Raw genomic sequence first — 24,699 nt, 5'->3', positions numbered from 1 at the left:
GCCTCACTTTCTCTTCCAGAGTCATCTGGGTCCAGTGGCCAGATATAGACCAGGACAACTAGAGATGTCCCAGGATACAGTGGGGATCCTTAGCCTATTTGTGCCAGGGCCCTTAAGATCTCAGTTTGACTGAGGCAAAGCCCATTCAGTGATTAAGGCTTAATAAGAAATGAAGCAAAGCGTGGCCTCTTCAAAAAAAAAAAAAAAGATCTGGGAGGGAAAGCCTAGTAGGGATTCTGGCCAAAACAGAATTGGTATTTACATTCATTCTGAGCCAGTCAGGGCCCAAACAATGACCAAGTAGGGCTTGGTCTGGGACCGTTATTGGCCATCAAAGACATCCAGAGTGATATGGGTTTAAGGCTGTTCTTTAAGAGAAGAGGAGAAAGAAAAAGTTTCAGAAATTAAAAATTTACATTCCGTTTGGGCAGAGCACCTTCAAGTAAGGGTGTGACAGATACCCTACGTAAACGAAGGAAAGGGGAGGGGAGGGGAAGACAAGAGAAAGTAGGGGAGGGAAAGGAAAAGAAGGGGAGGAAGTGGATAGAAAAGGTGAAGCGATGAAAAAGGAAGAAAAGAGTGTTGATGAATCTTTGAAAAAAGTGCAAAAAGGGAATCTAGAACGGGGTAGTGGTGTAACTACCATGTTAAATTTCAATTAGATAAAAAAATTAACAAACTATATAGTAGAAAAAAGGGGAAATGTAGATATTCCAAACCTAAGTATCTGGAAGGCAGGAATCCTTAAAGGGAGGGACTGTGTCCATTTTTTCAATCATTGTGTTCCTATATCAGTGCCTTAATATCTACCAGATCCCTTCTCCTTCTAAAACAAACCAACTATCCTCCCATCTCCCCCAAGCAAGTCCTAGAATTTGGGAGGGGGCCCAAAGGTGTGGCGGGTACCCATGGACATACTACATCTCCCTGTCCTGTGTTCTTTCTTCCTTACCTGATCCATGTACACCACAGTGTTCTGGCCTGCTTTCTCTCCTTCTGGACTGGTAGACTGCTGTTCGAATTTTCTGGTTGTTTGTGTGATCGTTCAAGGTCACAGAACTGGACAGAGTCCCTGGTCCTAACCCTCTGCAACCCATAATGTTTTTCCAGGTTCTCTTTACATGAGCAGTTTCAGAGTAAAGTCAAATCTAAAACAAACCAAGAGTTCCTTTGAAGTTCAGTCTTTACAGATAAACTCTTTGGATCACAAGTAGGCCTAACAAATAAATCAGTCCAAAAGGGGCTTAAAAGGGAACAAAAGGCAGTATTAGAAGAAAGAGCACTAGATCTGTAGTCAGAAAACCTGGGTTCAAATCTAAACTGCCAATTATTAGCTGTGTAACCTTTGGCAAGTCACAATTCCTAGTACCTTGCTGTCCTCATCTGCAAAATGAACATACTATCTTCAGTGCTTTCCTCAGAATGTTATGATAAAACACAAAGGGCAGGGACGGGAACTGGACCAGTGATTTCATCAGTCAACTTGAAACACAACTTTAACCTTAGGATTCAATGAGATAATGAAAAGCAGTTTGCAAGCCATAAAGGGTTACAAAAAACATGTTTAAAAGTTTTTTTAAATGCCAGATATAAAGGGCTATATGAATTCAAGTTATTATCATCAATTAGTCTGTGAGCTCCTTGAAAGCAAGGCTTGTATCGATTACATCTTTGCATATTCAGTATCAAGCACTGTTCCTTGCACACTTCATAAAAATGTGGTGAAATCCCTAAGAACTTACTGGTCCACTCAAGTCTTCCTCTCCCCCCTTCTTTTCAACTGGAAGCCACTCTATTCATAATTACATTTCTTTCACTGTAACACAAGTACCAGACCCCATGGAATAAACTCCAGGACTGTCAGTATCAGTTAAGATTACAAAAACAGTTAAGCTCAGGTTAAGAAATATCGGGCTAGAAACCAAGCAAAACATCAAGGCTCTAGTCCCTTTAGATAGAAATTGATGGCCAGTCAACGTGGAGGCAAGAATGAGTGTCACGGGGAACTCCTCCATGAACATAACCTTAAGGAAGTCTATCTACAGGTAGTCCAAGCTCTGGAGTCAGTGACATTTGGCTACATCAGCACAAATCACTACTGTGGAAACAAGTGAGTATCTGTCCAGCAAGAGAAACAATAAAGCAAATCAGAAGTGGAAAGGAAAAGAAGGTGATGAACACACAAGGAAGGATCCTTATTGCCCAGTACTTTATAAGTCTTGCAAAAAGAAGAAACTAGCCTAGATTAGGACCCTAAAGACAAAGAAATGGAAACTCCCATCACAGGATGAGAGGTTGGATTAGATGATCTCCAAAATCAGTCCAGGTCTGACCCTCTGGGGTCCAATTTAACAAACAAGCAAAGCAGAAATTCCAGCAGCCAAGCTGCTGAAACAAAGACCTTACTAAACACAGAAATACTAGCTAAGCATTCCCCGATAGCTAAGTGGTCAAAGAATATAAACAAAGAGTTATCCAAAGAAGAACCGCCAAGTATTCACGACCACATGACAGTGTGCTCTAAATCACTAATACTAAAAGAAATGCAACTCAGAACAACTTGGTAGTTTCACCTCCTATCCTGCAAATTGGCATTTGACGAAAAAGGTCAACAGTCAATGCTGGAGGGGTTGTGGAATGGCAAGCACATTAACACATTGTCGATGGAGCTGTGAAGTGGTACAACCATCCTGGAAAGAAATTCGGAATTAAGCAAAACAAGTGGCTGAAATTCTTTACGGGGCTGATAACCTAAGCCCCCAAAATACCAACACGTTTATAGCGGCACCTTTTGCAATAGCAAAGAATTGGAAACAAAGTATCAGTCCATTCATCGAGGAAGGGTTAGATCGCGATACATGAATGTAACGGAGTGTCATTACTGTGCTACAAGAAATGATGCGTAAGACGGACGGAGAGAAGCAGCAGACCTGCAGGAGCTGATTCAGAAGTCACTACAATGTAGCAAGATTATAAAGATCGTTTGAAATGAACGAAGGAATGCGCTGTAATACACAAACACAACACGAACAGATACAAGAGAACACCTCCCTCCAACCCAGCCTGGGCTTCCACAGGTGTTCCACACTGTAGGGGTTTTCGGGACCTTATCAATGCGCTGATTTTCTTCCTCTTTATCTTTTTTTTTGCCTTTGATTAGAGACAGCTATCTGGGCGGGAAAGGGGAAAGTTACTGAGGAAAGGTTGGGGAGAGCTCCAGAGGGTGGCTGCCCTCGCCACTCGCCCCACCTCGGCCCCCCGGCCCCTCCGAGAGCCGTCCACAGCTACCGGAGCGCGGGCTTCCTGCCCCTCTAACTGCCCCACGCCCAGCAAGGGGCAAGAACGACTAAAATACGCGCCCCCCCCCCCCCCCCAGGAGGCAGAACTGATGACTAAGCCAAGCTCCCAGCTTTCCAGGAAGAACATCTGCTCTCTCCCTGCTTCCTCCCGGCTTCCTCAAGACAGGCTCCTCCACTTCAGACACGGGGTTTCCAGGGCCCCCCGCCACCCCTCGGCCTGGGCCAGGTAAGGGTGGCCGAGGGTGCAAGGCCCGATTGAGTTAGCAAAGTTGGAGCCGGGGAGGAGCTCGGAACCGAGGACTGCACTGGGGCAGAAAGTTCTCACGTTCCTGGGGATCCAGGGAACATTATGGGGGGGCAGGGGGTGCTAAGGGATGCAGGAGGAGGCCCGGGACCGGCAGGGAGGAGGGAACAGAGGTCCAGCGGCCGCACGAGGACGACCCCCAGGAATCGAGAGCTCGGGGACACAGGGGGCAGCGGGGGCCGCGGCGGGGCGGGGTCGGTGCTGACCGCCGGGTGGGGGAGATTCTCGGGGGGCTCCAGCGAGGCCGCCCCAGGGGCGTGGCAGCCGCGCTCCCGCGTGGGGGGGGCGCTGCGGGTACCCGGCCCCGCCCGCCCTCACTCACGCATCAAGGTGCTGAAGGCCACGACTCCGAGCAGCCCCTGCAGGAAGATGCCGAAGCTGTCCATGAAGGCGCCGTTCTCGCAGCCCCGCTCGCCGGCCCCGGCCGAGGCCGTGGGGGGCGGCCCGGCCGTCAGCCCGCGGCTCGCGTTTCCGGCGGGGCCCTGCATGACGGGGCCGGCCGGAGGAAGGGACGGGCGCCCCGGCCCGGCCCAAGCCGGCCCGGCTTCTGCTCCCCGAGCCGCCGCCAGCTCGGAGGCCCCCGAGCCCCGGGAGCCGGCCACCTCAGCCCGGCCGCTCGGCTCGGCTCCGCTGCGTGCCGCGCGTCACCGCCGACGTCTGAGATCACCGGCCGCTGATTGGACGAATCGCGCCCAGGGGGCGGTGCACGGCCTCCTCCTGGGAGCGGTGGGAGGGAGGCTTCGGGGCGGGGCTTGGAGCCGGGGCGGGGCTTGGAGCCGGGGCGGGGCTTGGAGCCGGGGCGGGGCGGGGCGGGCGCAGCGAAGTGGGAGGCTGCCGGGTGTGCAGGATGCTGAGGGCAGAAGGACGAGGGCCCAGTGTCAGCTCGACGTCTCTTCCACGTTTTTGGCTTTGTTTTTTTAGGGGGAGGGCCTTCCTTCATGTTGCAAGGGTTTAAGCGCCTACTTCGGGCCAGGCACTGTGCTGAGCATTAAACATAATTTCTATTTAAACTGGGTTGAAAACATTTTGGGTTTAAAAGTTCCAAGGCTTTTACAAGGAAAGCTAGAGGTCCCACTCTTGAGAATCATGAGAAAAGGAAACCGAGTCAGCAACCACCCCCAAGGCTCTTCCCCTTCCTCTGGCCTAGCAGATCATGTTTATTCAAAACAGCACCCTGGGCTAAAAACTGTCCTCAGCTCGCTAGGTCCATCACTCTCCCTACCCCAGCCATGCCACCCTAGCCCTGTGACTGTCCCAGCCACTAACTCTGTAGATGCCTGGCACATGGGCAGATCTCATCAGCCTTCTTGGCTGATGCCAGCTCTCTGCCTGGTGGGATACTGAGCTTGCTTGCTTCGGGAAGAATCCGGATAATGTGTAAGGGAAGTGCCCTAGGGAGATGGTGGAGCAGGCATAAGGATGGCATTCACAGGGGCTTGTCAGCATCACAAACTGCACCTCTCCGAGTCAATCTCTTTTTGGAGAATCTCGATGACTCTTGCTCACTACATCTGCTGGAGATCACCTTATAAGATTAAAGGCCTTCTCAGTCCTCAGACTCCTGCACTGGTTATTTTCCCTTCTAGGCTTAAAGTGTAATCTTGACTTTTAGAGTTTGAAAGGTCCAGAGGGAGCCGAGTGTTCCAGAGTCTAGCTTCCAGGATAGGTGTTGTGGTCAGCCTAGCATCAATATTGTGAGGAGTAAGGAGTGACCTTTTGGGGACCCCAGTCCAGCGGTGGCTGAGGCTAGGACTCATCTAGAAGCAAGGCCACCTTTAAATGTAAATTTAATGGGACCAATCAATGCTCTGTAGGAATTGAGCTAGGTGTTTGAAGTATGACAGATATGAAATGTACAGAGTGCCTTCCATGATATCTCCTCACATGGAGACTTTTGGGTAGTCTGCTTCTGGGAGAGTCGAGCAGGAGATGGGATGGAAGGACCTTAGAGAATCTATGGAGTATCAGTTGACATTATGTAATCTCTTTGGTTTCATTCTGGGTAGATTTCATCAACTGCTTGTCACATGCAGTGACAGTGCTATAAAGGAGGGAAACCTTGGGACCTTCTTCTAGTTGGGGACTCAGGCCCCAAGAAATGAGCCTCAGTATGGTGAGTTGTGAAAGGTCAGGAAACTAAGCATCTGGGACTCAGTTAGTTTAGTATGATGACCCCACCCATTATTCTGAGTTGTGAAAGTGAGTTCAGTGGGACCAGTATGAGTTAAACTGAGTCTACTTCCCCAGAAACTTAAGGTGATATAGAAGAAGCTATACTCCCAAGCATTAAGTAGAAATGATAATTCTTCCTATTACTTCAAATTAATGTCCCTTTATAAAAGTTAATTGATGTTAAGTAATTAAATGGAACTGGGGCCTGGTTACTGGCATCTAAGAGATGGGAGAACACAGCTGACAGGGCTCCAGCCATGGCAATAGAGATGATATCCCCCCACCCTTCAAAGTTACTCCTTGGACCCTGAGGGGCAAATGTGGCAAATCTAGCTCTGGAAGAAACAGTCAAAGCATACTTGAGGCATGAGGAGGTATCATTTATCTTTGTGGTGGACACAAGATAAAAGTTAGCTGAATCTGACTGAGGCTCCAATGTATAAACCGCACTGTAATTTTTAGTAGGCACGAGAGCTGCATTTGTTCTATAGGAAATACCATCTCCAAGGAAAATAGGTCCCTTGTCCCATGTCAAGGACAGGCACTATGAATAATGGTTGTTCAAAAATGCAAGTCTCTCTTAATAAGCTTTACTGGCTGACTGGAATGTTAACCAAATTTGGTCAAAGAGTAATCTGCTTTCAGTTAAATGAAAAAATTTGTACGTATCCACAATTAATGATGAACAAATGCAAAAATTAACATGTAATAGTTATTTATCTTAGAAAAAGACATTTCAGATTAATTTAATTCCTGTTTTGGAGACAGAATGTGGTGGAAAGAGAGCCAGGTTCGCAATCAGAAGACCTGGGCTAGAATTTTGGCTCCTCTACTTATATATATCTATGTGAACTCAGGCAAGTCACTCAAATTCTCTGGACATCAGCTTCCTTTTCTATAAAATAACATCTGGGGATCCTTTCCAGTTCTAAGTTAATGATTATGTGAAGGATTTTAACAGGGTATCAAAGGCTTAACTAATGTTCTTGATCCACAGAAAATTCCACAGGAAGAAATGGCTTGAATTAAGGCAGCAGGAAGTCTAGTTAGATATTATTGGACCACAAGGTATCTGAAGATCCAAAGAGCATCCCGCACTGAAACATGCAGAAAAATCTAGCAAAATGCTGCCTAGAGCAGAGCACTGCTCCTGAGGCCAAGCAGGTTTGTACCCAGGAACTGCTTTAGATACTAGTGGAGATGGGGTCCATGCCTCCAGGGCTTTATATTAGGACCAGAACTGAAGAGTGCCACTGGTCAGAAATACAGAAATCAGATCATGAACAAGAGCACCCTGAGGAGCAGCCCCACTTAGTGGTATCAAAAAGAAGTTTACTGCCCTGCTTCAAAGACTGAAAAACCTTACTAGAAAGCTTAAAAAAAAAATTCATCTAGATAGCAGTGTCCCTTGCTATCCAAATCAGCACAAATGAAACGAGTTTGTTTTTTTAATTTTTTTTTACAATCACTTAAAACTATCATACCACAAACTTATTTACATTCTTATTTACAAGGAAACGAGCAAAATACCCATCTAAAATAGTTTTTAAAATCCTTTGAAGTCACTACACCTACCAAACATGATGGACATTATTTTCAATAGGCATATTTGTTTGTGCATATTTCTCCTTAAGTAGTATTTTACCCTTGATGCATAACTTTTGAAAATAAGGAAAAAAACAGCAAGCAGGAAGGTCACAACACAGTATGCATTTCATTTTGTTCCAAACAAGCAGCTAATAAAAAAGGCAAAATACAGGAAACAAAGTGCATCAGTTCCAATGAGTTAGTATATGAAAGAGGCCTAAACGTGGTGCTGGTACCAGCCAGGAGTACCTACCTGGCAGACCTCTGATTGTCTACATAGAGATATTTGACTAAAAAGGAGGAAAGGGGAAAAAGAAGAGGGAGGAAAACTCAAAACCTCAAGATACCTTCCTTAAAGGTTTCTTGCAAAGTAGAACTAAGTAACTGACAGTACAACCAGCTTATTGTTTTTGCCTGAGTATCATAACCTACCAAAGTCAGCTGCTTTTTATATTAGGTTGTTCCAGAATTCAAACCACCACCCCATTCAATTCAAGTGTCCTAGCCTTGTCCACTCTCACTCTGCCAAGGTTGTAGGGACAGGTACCTACATACTATATAGTAGCCTTATGGAAACACTATGACCCTGGTGCAAAAACTTCTTTCAGATGGGGACCTTGTGCTACGCCAGTTTCACCTACTGCCTCCAAATGTGGATGAAGTGAAACCCCTTACCTCCCATGGAGGCTTCAGGGTCAGCACCTCACTGCTGGTGCTGGAGACCCATCTGACAAGGTTCTGGCTTATTTCCTTTCGAATAGCAGTCCTTTGCTATAGGTCACAGCACTAGGACAGATTGAACCATGTCTCTTAAACCAGAAAAGGAATATGAGATGGGAATTAATGGCCTACTTTTCCATTCTCCCACTTCAAATCCTGGTCTGCTGGTTGTAAAAATAGAAGATTCTTCAAACACTGAAATAAAGAACCTTGTAATCTTCAGTGCATCCAACACCCACCCTCTACTCTTTTACCCCTAAGGCTGCCTTCAAAAACAAGGCTATCTGTATAATTTGGGGAAGGTTTTGAAGGGAGCACCCAAAAAGGTGGGGTTGGAATAGTATGAATTGGACTTGTCTTTGAGCATACAGATTAGAACTCTTCAGCGAGAAATGCAAGTCCACATGTGGCTTATCTGGACAAATTCAAGTTTCCAAAGTACTCAGTCTCATGCAAAGGGTGAGATCCAACATAAGTTCATCAGTAAAGTGTTTTTCATAGTGAAAAAAGTCAAGAATAAGTAATATTTGCATGAAAAGGACTGATTTTTTTTTTTTTTTTGGCTTTATGGTAGGCTTACTTTCTACATTGGTTTTGAGGCAGCACTCCACATACTGTAATGGCCCAGAACCAACCAGTCCAGCTTCATAGAAGGGGCACTTGATTCCCACCAAAACTAATTGTATCCCCTTCTCATCAGCTTCATAAGGCCAATGAGTCTCCTACTGATAATACAGAATTACTTTCCAAAACTAAAACTACATTCCCTACAAACACATGCCTAGAAACCAACTCCTGTATTGGCTTCTGCCATGGACTTAGTTCCTTAGATTTTCTCTCAAAACATTAATAAGAATAGGAATAACTCAAACCTCTCAACATCTTAATCATAAGAAAAGTCTTTGGTGAACATGCCAAATAAATAAAAGCTTCTCTAATAGTTTATCTCAGTGCCCCCATTTATGTCACAACCTACATACTCCTAAAACTCCCTGATGTTCTCTGTATACTCCCCCCCCCCAAAAAAAAACTTTTACCTTGCTTTTTAGGGACATGGTTCTGAAACCTAATTTCAACAAGCAATTCCTATTGTTCTGAACCCATTTCAGATCCCAGATCACCTACTGAACTGGTACCAAGTAGAAAGTTAAGCTAAATCAAGTTCTGAAGAAGCTATGATCCAATGTTCCCTATCTCACAGTGAGTTCAATTTTAATTCCTGGAAAAAGAGGCACAAAAAAGCCAAGTTTGAGATCTGGCTTACTAGTTTTACCTGTGGAATAATTATGTATTTATATCTCTGCCAGAAGGTTGATAGATACGATGTGCCCTGTCCTCAGAATACACTATGGAACATGTGCTAGAGTTACCTATACTGCAAAATAAACAAGGATAATATGAAAACTAGAGTCCCACTGTGGTTTGATTAGATGGCTCAGCTGCCTAAAACCCTAACCACAATTCTCCAGCAACCACAGCATATGGAGTTTAAATGATTTACCTAACACCATGACCAAGTTGTTATTGATTACACTGTTAAATTTTCAGGGGCCTGGAGGAAAAGTACAGCACATTAATGTACTTCCAAAGTTGTCGATGCATGATGAGCACACAGTCACGGAAGACTTATCCTGCTGGACTAGAGCGAACAAGAGTGCCGCCTGGAAATGAAATCTAGGCAAATATAACTATTCTACAATTAATTCTTTTTGAATACGCAACCAAAGATAATTTTCCCAAGAAATGAAGAGCACACATGTCTATATCTAGCATGGAAATATTTTATGCAATCAAGAAGAATCATCCCTTTTGAAAATTCAAAGCTGATCGTTACTTTCTCCTCAACGGGGGTGGATAGTGGGGAAAGGTGGCAAGGGATGCTAAGAATCACATGGCTCCAGATTGTCTACAAACATTAACTTAACAGTTGGTACTCATTTCCGTCAAACTACCAAAAAGCTGGAATACTACTAGAGAAAATTAACCACGTAAATACTGGCATTTTTTGTTCTAAATGAAATCAGAAGACAAAGAAGTTACAGCTGAATAAAGGGAAGGACAGCTTGCCTATTTTTCTCAGCAAGATGAATAAAGGAGTTGAGCAGAGTTGGTTTCGTAGTTTTTCCAAAGGCCACAAACAGCATGGTGTTGAAGGATACTTGGTGATCTTGTCTTGCAGTCATCGTGATGAATGTAAGCAAGTAGGCCAGGAAAATAACTGAAGTTTACACAATATCTTACACTGTAGAGGATAGATAAGAGAAATTCTTTGATAAACCTAACAAAATTTTCAAAACTAAGTCAACATATATCTCCACACTTGGTGAGTTCAATATGAAAATAAGTATAGGAGAAGGCAAAAATCATGTTGGTAAATATAGTTTGAGATCAAGAACTCAAGACTAAAGGCTCCTCAGAAGCTGTGTGACTCTAAGACACTTAACCACAATGTGAAAAATAAAAATGACTTCATTTTAATAATTTTATTTTAGATAAGAAGAATTGCTGATCTGATAGCTGTTATCAGCTGGTTAAAGCAAAGGCCAAAGGAGAAAAGAGCTGGGTGGTTTTAACAGGAGGGCTGTGGTGGTATGAGGAGAATGTGAGAGGCAGAGAAGCCTGAGTTCAAGTCCTCTATCCCTTTATCCATAGTAAATGAGCAAGTCTCAATTTCTCTGGGTTTCTGTTTCCTTAACTAAATCTAGGACAGTACCAAATTAAAAGCAAGTGTATGGATGAATATGATACTTCTTGCAACCTGATCTGTTGAAACATGTTACTAATTTCAAAATGTGAGAAATAAACTGAAAAAAAGGCATTGTCATGGTTTTTAAGAAAAATTTAAATGATGCAAAGCAGTTACTAGAACAAATAGTCGGAAAGACCCCAGAAAATGCCTCAGCAGCAAACACTTGATCTTCTTGCCAAGGGAAGGGAAGTGGTAGCCAAGGACACCACTGGTTTAGTGTATAAGCTTGTTTGCTGAAAAGGATGATGGAAGATTAAGAGCATTATCACTTTACAAAATAACACAAAAGCAAGTGAATGTACAAATAAATGAGTTGGTTGAGAATATGATATGAGATCAAGCAGAGTTAGGTCATCCTGAGAACATCTGTAGACAAAATTAGAATGTCAATAGACATGAAATGGGATACACTGGCCAGCACCTTTATGGTACTGGCTTCCTTAATCATTTGTGTGAATTTAACTACCACACGTGTATTTTGCCATTTCAGTACTCAATATAATACACAAAGAAGCGATGATAGTACTTAAGATGAATTTGGGAAGAATGGCTAATCTGACAAAATCTGTGCTCAAGGTGGTCATTGTCAAGGCACTCTGGGGTCCATTTTCAAGCTATTTCAAAGAGGAAAAGATTCTGAAAGAATAGAAGAGACCACAGATGGTCTGACTGAGAACATTTCTCAACAACGGTTAACCCATGTACCCATTTTCTAAGTTCCATAACATCTTTAGGAGAATGGTCTGCGTAATCATCAAAGGTATCCTCAATGACAACATGAAAAAGGAACAAGTAGGCTTCCATCAGTCTTACTACAGCAAGAATCATCATATCTACTGTTTATTATTTTTTTAAAAAGCATTTGACTTAGCAGAACTATATCCTTGAAGGCTCTCTTCTAAGAAGGCTGTCTCCCACACGTACATTACAAACGCAGGAGGATTAACATCAACAATAAAGGTAACTTTCTTCAGCAGGCCACGAGCACTGAAAATCAAGGATCCCTAGTGTACGACACATTGCCTGGCACATAGTGTTTAATAAATGCTTATTGATCAAGTAAGATAAGGGACTCATATGGTCACCCAAAGTGTTCTCTAGAGTAATGAAAAATATATGGAACTCAAACATAGACAGTGAGGTTTTCTAAATGCTCCTATTAACAGACAACATTGTATCAGCTGCATCAAGCCCTAACACACTAAAACGCAAAAACGACAAAACAAAATCCACCACCTCAGATCACAACAATGAAAAGGAGATAGATCTAATCTTGTACCCTATAAAAATAAAATAGGTAAAAAATTCTGTATTTCCCAGGCTGTGATATGTAGCTATTCGTGCATCTCTTTTATGTTGATTCACATATATCCTGGCATAGTTGCAGTAAATGGATGGTAAGCGAGGCTGAGAGGAGAGATTAGGCTGAATCAGATCTAGAAAATCCTGTAGTACTTTCAACAATCCCAAACTGCCAGGCCGCAATAATGGAAGGGCATGATCCTGAATGACTCTAAGCTGCAGGTAACCCATGGGGCAGCAGAAATATGAATTATGGGTGCAAAGAAACTGTTGCATGTTCACAATGAAGACATGCCCACAAAAGTGGGGATCCCAACAGCATTTGGGAGTCATTTGTAGCCAGAAAAGGAGGTGGATCAGCTGTCTAGCAAAACAACACATGAACAGCCTGGGAATTACGTTCGTAACCCTGAGACAGTAAAAGAACCAAAAGAAGACCTCCCTACGGCTAGGTCACTCCTCTACAGAGCATCTATTAAAAGACCTCAATAAGAACACCAGTGTGGAACTGGTGTGATTGGAGGAGGAAACACCCAGAGAGAGAGAGAGAGAGAGAGAGAGGACAATGGATAAAAATATTAAAGTAGAGTTAATGCTCCTGGCTCACATCATCATAATCTTCTAACCTTTCCAACAAAACAAGGCGAGGTTACTTCTTTAATTACTTACACTAATACTAATGTGAAATGTACATTTTAAGGGACCAAACATTCCCAAACTATTGCTTGCACATGGGATTTCCAGTTAATTTTTTTCTTGAGTTTATCTATGCATCTTTCACACAGTTGTTGAAGGAAGTCTACTGAGGGAGTAATACAATAGATGTCTGAAAGAAAATTCCCAGGCATGAATGCTTCAGTTTTAAGTCATACTCTCCTTCCAAGAAAATGGCCCTGAGATTTTACTTATCTTACATAGAACAAGTATTGAGAGTATGTTAAAATATTGTGAGAGTGGGCAGCAGAAGGGAAATATGATACGGTGAAAGGAGCCTTAGACTGAGAAGTCAAAAAACCCAGGTCCTCTTTCAGGTTGTATTACTAACCAGCTTGTTTAATTTGTAAAGTCACCACCTTCTTGGGGCTTCAATTTCACCCAAACATTAAACTGGAGAGTTGTACTTGGATGTATCCCTAAGGTCCCCTTTTCAAGTTCCAGAATTATATGGTTCCTTTGGAAGTAAAAGTAGATTTTTGAGGAAAGTAACATTTTAATTGTTGTATTTAGTGTAAAGGATATTTAATTTTCCTAATTAAGATGGGAAATATAGAAGGATCCAAACTCTCAATTATAAGAATTCCAATAATATTGGGGGGGGGGGGTTGAGAGGAATTTGCCTTAACCTTCCCAAAAGTTATCATTTGAATTGATTCCACTACTGGGTAGTTAGGATCAGAAGAAAATTTTATCAATCAAGATACCAAAGTGACCTTTCTAGTTAATGCCCAATACCACCCATTTCCCCCCACTCTTTCACCAGACCAATCTTTACATTTAAATATCCAATTATCTCAACTCATTACGTATATTTTACTTACAGTACAACTTTTCAATATGAGAGACCTTCACAAAGTGCTACTTTGATGCTTTGTTGTGGAGGTGACCCAAGGTTCTGGAAATCAGTCCCAGTGAAACACATATATAGTTAATTATCCACACTGGAAAACTAAGCAGATGAAGAATGTCTACTCTCTAGAGTATGATATGCACTTGGATGCAACCAGTCTGTAGCGCTGTCTCATCATTAGCACACATATCTTGGACAAACACAGTGCATAGATAATAGGCTAGGGTAAGAATCAAATAGGAAGAGAGCAAGTTGGACTGCCTTTAGGAAACTGTTCAGTACTTTTAGGGACCTTATTATCCTTCCTTGTGCAGTAGAATGCTTCCAGTGATGCTGAGTAAGTCCTAATGATGGAGTTCCACAGGTCCTGAAGAATAAAAGTTGAGGGTCACCCAAAGGGTAAGGAAGAAGTTCGAAGTAGTGATGGATAAGCTTCAAAGCATTCATTACCAACCAAAAATTACACAAAAGAGGTGGTATACAGGATGTAATCAGAAAGATATTTGCCTAGAGAGATGATGTGCAGCACAAGACATAATGATAGTCCCCACTGATACAGGTGTAGTTTCAGGAGAACCAGAGGAAGTTCCTAGCACTTTGACTGGACTTTCTGTGGAGAATTTATGGAAAGGACACAAAGTTCCAAAAGATCCAAAGACATGGATAGATTGTGAGCTGCATTACCAAAGGGAGTACTTACCCTGATGAAATCACTGGTCCAGTGAAGTATCTAAGTAACAAAGAGAACGTCTAGAAGCTATTGAATGTTGACAAAAATAAACAGATGCCTTATTTACTAGACATACTTACTGAATACCTCTTCAAAATGCACTGTAATAACTAGTGCTTACTGTCATTTGGCTACAGAGTCTAATTCACTATTTAATGTACAGAGGATCCAGACCGTATAAGCTCTGTTGTCTATACCTGCAATGAGAATTCCTAATCAATAAGTTAGTAGATGTGGAGAAGTCTAAAGTAGAATATGAAGAAGATAGATGGCCTGAACATAATACACTGGTGACTGGGGATAATTCAGAAAGATTGTCATCAAAATCCATAATTTACAGGAAGTCAGCACATACTTCTTTTTCCCTATTCACAATGAAATCAAGAGACCTCAGCTGGACAGTCCTGCTGAAGCCTCCCAACAGCATAACTGTGGAAAGCAAATACACTTGGATTTTAAATTTAACTTAAAGTAGGCCCATAAAAACTAACAAGATGGTATAGATTTTAAAAGAGCTGTAGATTTGTTCCATCAGGATCATCTAAATGTGGATGACATCCTATCCTGAAATTCCTCTGCAGTTAAGTCAAAGTAGTTAAAAAATGTGCAGAAGTCCAACACTTCTCTGACCTTTCAACTTCTTTTTGGATTTTTAAGCCATGTCCACAGAATGAGGATTTTCAACTTGTGCTCGAAGTTCCTGAAAAAACTAATGTTTTAACTACTTGGTTTAAGTAGAAGTACTAACTACTTGGTAGGGCTGGAATGAAGTGAAGGGAGGCTTGCCTATTTCTCAAATAAATGTTAGCCGGATGAAGAAAGGAACTTTGAGAAAGGAGAGAATGGGGTAGCCATTGTAGGAGAAAAAAATAATAAAATCCTCTTGAGAAGCTCAAGAGAAACCTATTCAAATTAAATTACTAACAAATCTTGGATATGCCACTTAACTAGCTGACCAGTGCCAAAAATAGAAGAGATCTCTGTAAAGTATGACATGAGAATTTTGGGGTTAGGTCAGTTTCAGGAACTGTTATAAGTTGCCACACATTTTTTCACTATAATTTTTAAAAATGTCTTTCTGCAACTTTCATCTTACATAATTTCTTATTGTTATGGTGACAGCAAAACAAGCATCACAGGAAAAAAATCCCACCCAGAACTGTTAACTACACTTGTCAACAGAGTTAGTAACAAAAAGAAATCCCCAGGAAAGGCTTTTTAAGTGGGCTACAATGGAACTATACATACATAAAGCCCTGGTTCCACAAAACTTTCCCCAATGAGCTGCTTTTAGTTTTAAAAAGCTTAAAAAGAACATTGAAAATGGAGCACTGGTCTTCCTTAAGGCACAGCCTTATTATATCAGTGCTAAGTTAAAGCCATGTTCTCTTTTCCCAAGAAAAGGAAACAGGGAACATGTCAACCCGCCATGGGAAGGAACAAAACAAAAAGGAGCAACAGAAAAAGTGTTTTCCAGCAGCCGAGGATATCACTCTTAGTTCTCAGTCCACACCACCTGAATTTGTGAAACATTTATTCTCCTTACAGGAGTCTCTTTTCCCATAATCTTTTATTTAAAAAGAAAAATTGTAATCTGATGAACAAAGGACTACCACAGTTCCAATGGCAGGGCAGACACTTCGTGTGCATTGTTTCACTTCATGTGTGTGGTCTTCCTTCCCTGAAAGTGCAAAATCACAGCAAGCAGACATATGGAGGTCACCAAGGTCAGCACGCCATCTCAGAGAGGGACCAATGGCTCACTGCATTTGTGCTTCAAAGGTCCAGTTCACCTTGCCCATCCTTCTCAGTTAGCAAACTGCTGATAAAAGGCAAACTTGATCCTCTCTATATGATGGCAAAGCTTGATAGCAGGGCCCAACTTCAAGTCCATGCACTCTTGAACAGTGGGAAGGGTAAGGAGTAGCAGGGCCTGCCCATCAATTTCCTGTCAAAAGATAAAAAGAAGAGTTTTCTCTTAATTGTATGCAGTGGTACCTTCATCATGAACTCCATTTATACTGGCTGCTCCATCAAGTCTTATACTTTTCAGACTTTACCGAACAAAGACAGTAGTTTTTTTTCTTATCCTCTTTTTCTTCTTTAAGGATAACTAAAATTTTTTTTCACAGTCCTCATCACTAACAAATATTCAGAACTTATTAACATTGAAAATTGCTCAACAATGTCTCTAGACTGACTTCTCTTGCTTTCAGGCATTCAATAAATAAAATTAAGTTATAAATGGTAGCCCTCCAAAAAGAATTAATTATACACGTCTCTAACTAAACCTAAAAGAGTGCTGAGCTTCAGTATTTTTTTTGCTTTACAAAGTGACCAGAAAACTCATGAAATACTCTGAGGATATCTGTTCATCAAAAAAATATTATGTGAGATGATATACAAATGTTTTAAATTTCCCAAATTTAATATTAAAACAAAATCCTCCCATTTTCACACTTATTAAGAACAATGGAATTATTTTTGTTGTTAAAACAAGGAGGGCACTGTAGGGCCTTAGATACACGCTGATATACATGTTGTGTGTACATACACAAATGTAAGTACGTGTACGCACACACAGAATCCCAAAACTCTCAGTGAAATTTTAAATTAATAAACCTAAAACTGCACGACAGTCACTCCTTTAAAATAAAAAGAACTCAATTTTTAGATTGTGTATTCATCACTGCTAAGAACTTAACAATTACTTAGCAAATATTCTTGTTCAATCCCTTCAGGCCATGACCCTCTTTGGGGTTTTCCTGGCAAAGATCCTGGAGGGGTCTGCCATTTCCTTCTCCCGCTCATTTTACAGATGAGAAAACTGAGGCAAACAGGGTAAAGTGACTTGCCCAGGATCACACAGCTAGTAAATGTCTAAGGCCAGATTAAAACTCAGAAAGATGAGTCTTCTTGACTCCAGGCCCAGTATGCTTTCTACTCAGCAAGCATTATGCTGTATAAAAAAAATGGACTATATCATCTCCATTACTTGAAGGCAACTAAGTGATGCAGTGGATAGAGTGCTATGCCCCAAGTCAAAAGGACCTCAATTCAAAGCCAGCCATAGACTCTTACTAGGAATGTGAACTTAGGCAAATCACTTAATCTCTGCTTTTCTCATCTATAAAATGGGATCATTACAGCACCTACTTCTTAGGCTTGTTGTGAGGGTCAAAGAGTAATTGTAAAGTACTTAGCACAGTGTCTGGCATGGAGTAAATGCTACAAAAATGGCTATTCCCTTCTCTAACTTGGAAAAATTAATATGAAACTCTTGCATTTTTCAGTCTGAAAAAAACCCTTGCTTTTAAACGTTTGTGAATGAATTGTTGAAAGTAACTAAATATCTCTAAAGCTTTTCCCTTATAAGACACATTAACAAAAATGCAAAGCGTCCATAGTACCTGATCCAAGAATATTCTTGCTAATGGAGCACAGTCTGTAGATTTGATGAACCGCACAACATCGGCCACACTCCACTCCAGTGGGTTACTGTCTAGCTGCAGTTTTTCAGCAACTTCAATCTTTATTTCCTTCATTTCCACCAAATAAAAGCAAATTTTAGAGTATCGTAAGTTCTGGTCATCACCTTTAAACAACGTCCACCTACTTGTCAAAGCCAAGCGCTGAAGTCTTTATTTAAAATGGGCTTAGGGCAGACTCCTCATGAAAATGACCAGAGTACCCTGGACACTCAGTAATGTCCGTGGTGTGATTTAGGATGATGATCATGGAAAATAAAGGGAAGATTTAATCCTACTGAAGGACTAAGGAAAATATTTGAACTATACCCTCTTTGCAGTGGCATACCCAAATGAGACAAATAGTATTTCCAACTAAAGAAAAACTTTAAATTAAAAATCAAGAAATGATTTAAGACCCCAATTACCCTGTATCCATTTTGTATATAATGCTTGTGTATCTGGCTAGACTGAAAGCTTTGAGGCAGATAACATTTTTCCCTTTGTCTTTGGAACTCTAGAACCCAACTTAATGCTTGGCACACTGTAGGTGCTTAATAAATGCTTAGTTGGTTATCACTTCTATTAATATGAATCATTTTGAAATGACTTTAAATATAAAAGGAAGAAGAGTTAATTACTTCTGTTTTGATGCCATATTTTCACTAAAAGCCCTAAGGGTAGGGTTAGTATCAGAAGTATCTCAATCGTCCCAAAAGACAGAACAGTATTTTGTACTTCCAAGGCACTTGGTAAATGGTTGTTGAAAAAAGAAATCTATATAATTTCTAGAATCTATAAAATCTATATTATTTCTAGTATTTCAACAAAATTGCTTTATTAAAATCAAAAGTGTCAATGATTTTTAAAATTGGGACAAATTTAAAAGTACTTATCATAAGAAACTCAGAGAACATTTTTTCTAATCACTAATAAGCCAAACAAGGAAGAATCACTTTTTGTATGAGTATCTGGAGTTTTTTTTAACAGAAGCCCAGCCGTCACACTGTTCTAGGACCTCTTTCCTGCATATACAATCCTCACAAAAATTTTTGGACAAGTAATTATTGCACTGTGAATGCATTTTTAAAGGGAACTCCTCAAAATTAAAGTTCATATAGAAAAAGAGGAAAAACCTCATCTGTTATGTTTATTTCTGCAAAAGGTCAATTCACACAAAAATCCTAGGGCAAAGGAGAAAAAAATTGTTAAATAGGTACCTTTGGTGAAGGAGGTTTATTCTCATCATCAGAGAAAGAAAAAGTGCGAAGTTTTCTTTTTCTCTTGTCTCGATCCTGAGCCAATGAATGAGACAATTCACTTTGGGTAGGAGAGGAAGAGCAGGATTTCTTTTCTGACATTTCTGATTCTTCCTGCAGCTCATCTTGCTGTTCAGAGGCACTATCTTCACTTAGAGATTCTTCATCTACTTCATCCTGATCATCATCATCTTCACACCCACTGCCCTATAGCATAAAAAACAAGGCACCACCCAAGACTTATCAAAAACATTGGTTTTTGCACCATTATTTCAAAATTATCAAGGTCTACATTCCTTTGTTGAAGGGAGAGCAACTGGGAAGCAGAAACAAGCTTCAGTTCACTCCTCTCCAAGGTCCCTCCACATAATACCTGGGGAGAGCCTGCTGGTGTGTTATCGACAGATGCCGAGGAACGCTTCTTCTTATGGACAAAGAAGTTCTTCCTCCTCTTCCGTCTCTTGTTTGTTTTTTTCATAACACACTCTAAGTTACTATGCCCACCAGGTGGCCGTCCAATTCTTTTATTTTTCTTCTTTCCATAATAGTGTGCTGGAGGAATGTGGGGGGGGGGGGGGGAGAGGGGGAGAGGGGGTGGGGGGGGAGAGGGAGAGAGAGAGAGAGAGAGAGAGAGAGAGAGAGACTGAGACTTTTTTTTATCATGCTTTTCTGTATGACTGTGGTTCTTCAAAACTATTTTCACATGTCAGCAGAGCTGGTAGTGCTAAGGAGGTCAGATGCTAAGAAAAAAAGAAAAATCAATCTATGATGTCAATCTATCAACAGACACTAAGAGCTTAATAAGGTAAGAGGCACTGGGGATACAAAAACAAAAATGAACAGTCTCTGACCTCAAGGAAATTACTTTCTAATGGTGAAAACAACATGTAAATAAGTAAGTACATACAGAAGAACCATAAACTAATTTTATTTTTTTAGTGGGAGGGAATCAGGAAGAAGAAGGCATCACTTGAGAAAAGTATTAAGGATTAAGAAGATTTTAAAAGGGAGACCAGGCATTACAGACAGGCAATGCTATGTGTGAGGAACAGCATAGAGTGTGAAGGGGAGTATTATATAGTGAACATGAAAAGGTTAAGCTAGAGCCAGGTTGTGAAAGGTTTTAAAATCCCAAAAGAGGAGCTTATACATTATTCTAAAAGTAATAAGGAGTCATTTGTGTTTACTGAGTAGAGGAGTGACACAGTCAAACCTGCTCTCTAGGAAAATCATTTGCCAGTTATGGGTAGGATGGGTAGAGGAGGGAGACTTGAAGCAGGAAGACTAACTAGTAGGTTGCAGCACTAGTCTAAGAGGTGATTAGGGTCAGACAAGGCTACCTGTGTAAACAAGACACATGCCCTCGATGTTTCAAAGGTAGAAATGACAAGATATAACAACTGAATGGATACACAGGGATAGCCACGAATAGCCAAAGGTTATAACCTGGGTGACTAGAAGGATGGGAGTGCTCTGGACAGAAATAAGGAAGCCCTTAGTTCTGTCTGCAAAGAAATGGAAGCAATGGAAGACAAAAGCACAGATACAAGGAGGGAGGCATTTTGCTTTCTATCTCTTTTTGATGCAAACTACTTGGGATTTGGGGCAAAGAGAGAAACCACGGTGGCCAATCAGCTTAATCATAATATAACACACAATCATATGGCTAAAAGGGAAGAAGTAGCATGATGTAAATGAAAAAATGCTGAGCTTGGGGTCAAAAAACTCAATTCAAATCCATTCTCAGATACCTACAGGACACAAGTCAGGCACTTCGCTTCTCTTTAAAATGGTGGATTAAAAGTGTCTGCACCACCTGACAGAGTTGATCTGAGGAAATCACTTGGCAAAACTCCCAAGTGTTATATGAATATGAGTTGTTAGCATTGGCAGCATTAACACAGTTAATCGGAACTTAAAAATAAAGTTCAATACATCATGTACTGCAATACAAATTTGTTAAGCACCTCTAACTTCACTGTCACCTTGATAACCAGAGCCCTCAGACCTCAAAACGCATACTGTTTTGCAATTCTCTAATGGATTTATCATGTAATGTTGTATTTCATAATTATTTGTTGTCTTATCAAGTCCCGCTAGGATAAACTTAATGAGATCAGGGACAAGGTTTATCTGTCTATCATTTCCCTTACTTCACAATTTGAATCCAATTTGGAATAATTATCTTTCTTGGCATGAATATTTGCACAGAAATCACACCCTAGTCAGGAACAATAAAAATCATCTAAAAAATTTTTTTATTTTAAATTTTGAAGGTTTTTTTTTTAATACCCTCAAAAATTGTGTATAGGAGTTTAATTCAGATTTTTAACTTGAAGGCATTTTCATGAAAATTACTAATTTTTAGCAAAATAGTATTAAAAATAATGCATTCATATAACTTTTTTTGGAAGTGTCATCATGCTTCTGAGATGTGTGTGTGTGTGTGTGTGTGTGTGTGTGTGTGTGTGAGAGAGAGAGAGAGAGAGAGAGAGAGAGAGAGAGAGAGAGAGAGAGAGAGAGAGAGAGAGAGATGGAGGGGAGTGAGTATGTGTGCATATGGAACTAGTTCCAATGTATAAAAATAAGAGCCATTCCCCCAATTAATAGTGAAAAAGATATGAAAAGGCAATTTTCAGTGGAAGAAATTCAAGCTATCAGTAGTCACAAGAAAAACTGCTCTAACAATTCTGAGATACCACCTTACACACCTATCAGACAGACAAAGTTGAGAAATAAATGACAAATGCTGGAGGAGCTGTGGGAAAATAGGTGCATTAGGTGCATACCATTGGTAGTACTGTAAACTGGACCAGCAATTCTGGAAAACAATTTGGAACCATACCCCAAAAGCTATTAAACTATGCAAACTGACACAGCAATACCATCACTAGACCTACACACTCCAAAAAGATCAAAGAAAAAGGAAAAATACCTACATGTGCTACAATATTTAAAGCAGCTCTTTTTGTGGTGGCAAATGAAGAACTGCTGAACAAGTTATAACATAAAAATATGATGGAATACTACTGTATTATTAGAAATGCTGAACAGGATGGTTTCAGAAAAACCTTGGAAAATTTGTATGAACTAATGCTGAATGAAACGAGCAGTATTGGGAGAACAATATACAGTAACAATAATATTGTAAAGACAAATAATTCTGAAAGACTTAAAACTCTGATCAACACAATGACTAATTCCAATTCCAGAGGACTCGTGATGAAACATACTACCCATCTCACAACAGAAGTAATGGACTCCCAGCATGGAATGAGGTATTTTTTTGGACATGGCCAATGTAAGAATCTGTTTGACTGGGCCATACATATTTGTAACAAGGGTTTTGGTTTTCTTCCATGGGTGGGTAGGAAAGAAGTGAGGGGGAGAAGTGGGGAAAATTTTTCCTGTAAAGTGTAAAGAAATGCTTTATACAATTCATCTGAATGTCCAGCTTAAGTTCCCTCTTGAATCTAAGCCTGGAGGCCTGATGCAGTAATATTCAAGACAGGTGAGGCAGCAAGCCCTGAAGCACAGGACCTACCACATCTGGCTGGATCCAGACCCCAGACTATGCTGCTTCTAGCCAACTCCTTGCCATCCCCTGGCACTAATGTATACCCTCTATAACCTCTAGCTCTGGGTACACTAAGAAAATCAATACTACTACTGTCAATTGACTTCCCTCATCATCTCTGTGCCCTCCCGAACCAAAACACCCTTCCCTTGCCCACCTCTCCCCCATGATCTCCTCCTACTAGGATATAATCTCCTCTAGGCCTCTGCATTTATATCCTAGTGAATGGCACACATTAAATGCTTAATAAATACTTCTCATTCATTCCTTCATTCATTCTAACATAATGACAATATCTTTTTATTTGCACACATCAAATATATCTCCCAAATATTGGTGATTAACCTCTAGATGCTATACCTAGTGGTTTTACCAGTATTTGCTTCAATCAGTCAATAAAATGTCAATAAAAATGACAATCTGCTGAAAAAATAATCAAAATAAATCACTTCTTTAAAATATTGACTAACTTAACTTTTGTTTGTAAAGATGTGTGTTCATCCTTCACTGCCAAAGAAGACCATGCCATCAGAGAAATGATGACATAACTTGCACTTGACTTTGTTTTAAGTGAGGGAGGGCTGTGCAGGTCACCAGCCTCACTTCTCCTCCAGAGCCACCTGAATCTAGTGACCAGATATGCATCAGGATGACTGGAAATGACCCAGGATGAGGCAACTGAGGTTAAGTGACTTGCCCAGGGTCACACAGCTAGTGAGTGTCAAGTGTCTGAGGTGAGATTTGAACTCAGGTTCTCCTGACTCCTGCACTGGTGCTCTATCCACTGTACCACCCAGCTGCCCCTGTTTGTAAAGAATATGTATCAGGAATGCCCTTATGGGGAGGAGCGGGGGAGAACTCAGTATTCCTAACTTCTGATTTAAGTTAATTTTACCCAAATTAACATTACAAGAGATGTTCCCACTAAAGTCTGCACTAATTTTAACAATGCCATTTACTAGAAATACATTTTTGAAAAGAAATAAAAATCAATTTGAGTGGTTCCCAAGGTTTTTAAGACATGTGCTCATGTACCCTAAGGGCAAGACAAAATGAGATATTATATCTACACATGCCCTATCTTCCCAGTAGTCTATAAGCTCATTATGAGCAGTAGTTGGGGCACTTTTCTTTTTTTTATCTCTATATCTGAGCACAACATTTTACTAAGCATATACAGTTTATTGAAATTATCAAGAGATCATTTGACCTTATAAACAAAGAATTCATAAAACTAATTTTATGTATTAAAAGTGCCTAACAAACAATTTCTTAGACTAGGATAAAGTCTTTTTTTATATTAATTCGACCAAAAGGTACTGCTTTTGTCATACTGCTTTTAAGCATCATGAATCAGAGATAAAAAAATTAGGATTCTGTGTAAAGGTCACAGGGTCTTGACAAAACTTTCTTGCCTTATAGTCTGTTGACTTTAACCTTTTCTTTAGTTTCAAAAATGTGACGAGCATGAAAAGAAACAGGATGTAGAACAGGGGATGTTATTCACTTCAGAGGCAAAAGCATGTTAGTGCAGAGTTAAACAATTACATATTGTATCAGATGCTACGTAAATGTTTTTAAATGTCACTGTCTCATAGACAAAGGACTCTGCATATCAGCCACTAGTTGCCAATATTTAAAAGATCACTTACTGTATTTGGTCTTTGTCAGCACAGAGCAGTTCTCAGAACACTTGTCCAGAACCATCTGAGGACCAAACAGATTAGGACAGCATTCCAATTTTATACAGGTTTTCCGGCAGAAATCAGTCACCCGATCAGCTGTTCTCACTATCTCAACTGTAGCACGATAGCTTTTTCCTTTGTATCTGTCATTGGAGGAATTCAGACGTCAAAGTTATTTCACTAGTCCAAATCAAACAGAGGAAAGCCTTACTGTGCGCAACAATTAGCCTGTTTCTTAAAACATGCTTCATGTTCTACCTACTTTACAAGTAAGGAGTTTT

General features: G+C 40.7%; 2 protein-coding genes and 1 long non-coding RNA gene across 7 annotated transcripts in view; 1 reads left to right on the top strand and 2 right to left on the bottom strand.

Moving 5' to 3' along the window:
• Window positions 1-4,205, bottom strand: part of LOC140530232 (store-operated calcium entry regulator STIMATE) — a 72,687-nt gene extending 68,482 nt beyond the window's left edge. The window contains exon 1 of the mRNA XM_072649670.1: window positions 3,926-4,205. Within this exon, the coding sequence (XP_072505771.1) occupies window positions 3,926-4,091 (166 nt within the window). The 5' untranslated portion in view covers window positions 4,092-4,205. The remainder of the gene's footprint in view (window positions 1-3,925) is intronic.
• Window positions 2,536-8,799, top strand: LOC140530254 (uncharacterized). Its single transcript, XR_011975877.1, has 2 exons — window positions 2,536-3,525; window positions 6,773-8,799. It is a non-coding gene; the product is annotated as an uncharacterized lncRNA (long non-coding RNA).
• Window positions 8,800-15,947: 7,148 nt separating this feature from the next.
• Window positions 15,948-24,699, bottom strand: part of SFMBT1 (Scm like with four mbt domains 1) — a 177,415-nt gene continuing 168,663 nt past the window's right edge. For all 5 annotated transcript variants that reach the window (XM_072649647.1, XM_072649619.1, XM_072649628.1 and 2 more), the window contains 5 exons: window positions 24,386-24,561; window positions 19,530-19,708; window positions 19,118-19,363; window positions 17,841-17,969; window positions 15,948-16,378 (listed from right to left, as the gene is read on the bottom strand). In XM_072649647.1, coding sequence (XP_072505748.1) covers window positions 16,238-16,378; window positions 17,841-17,969; window positions 19,118-19,363; window positions 19,530-19,708; window positions 24,386-24,561 — 871 coding nt within the window. In that variant the 3' untranslated portion in view covers window positions 15,948-16,237. The remainder of the gene's footprint in view (window positions 16,379-17,840; window positions 17,970-19,117; window positions 19,364-19,529; window positions 19,709-24,385; window positions 24,562-24,699) is intronic.

This window comes from Notamacropus eugenii, chromosome 1 (genome assembly GCF_028372415.1).
Source record: "Notamacropus eugenii isolate mMacEug1 chromosome 1, mMacEug1.pri_v2, whole genome shotgun sequence".
NCBI lineage: Eukaryota > Metazoa > Chordata > Mammalia > Diprotodontia > Macropodidae > Notamacropus > Notamacropus eugenii.
Note: the sequence above shows the minus strand (reverse complement) of the source record. Positions and strands in the feature narration are given on the sequence as shown.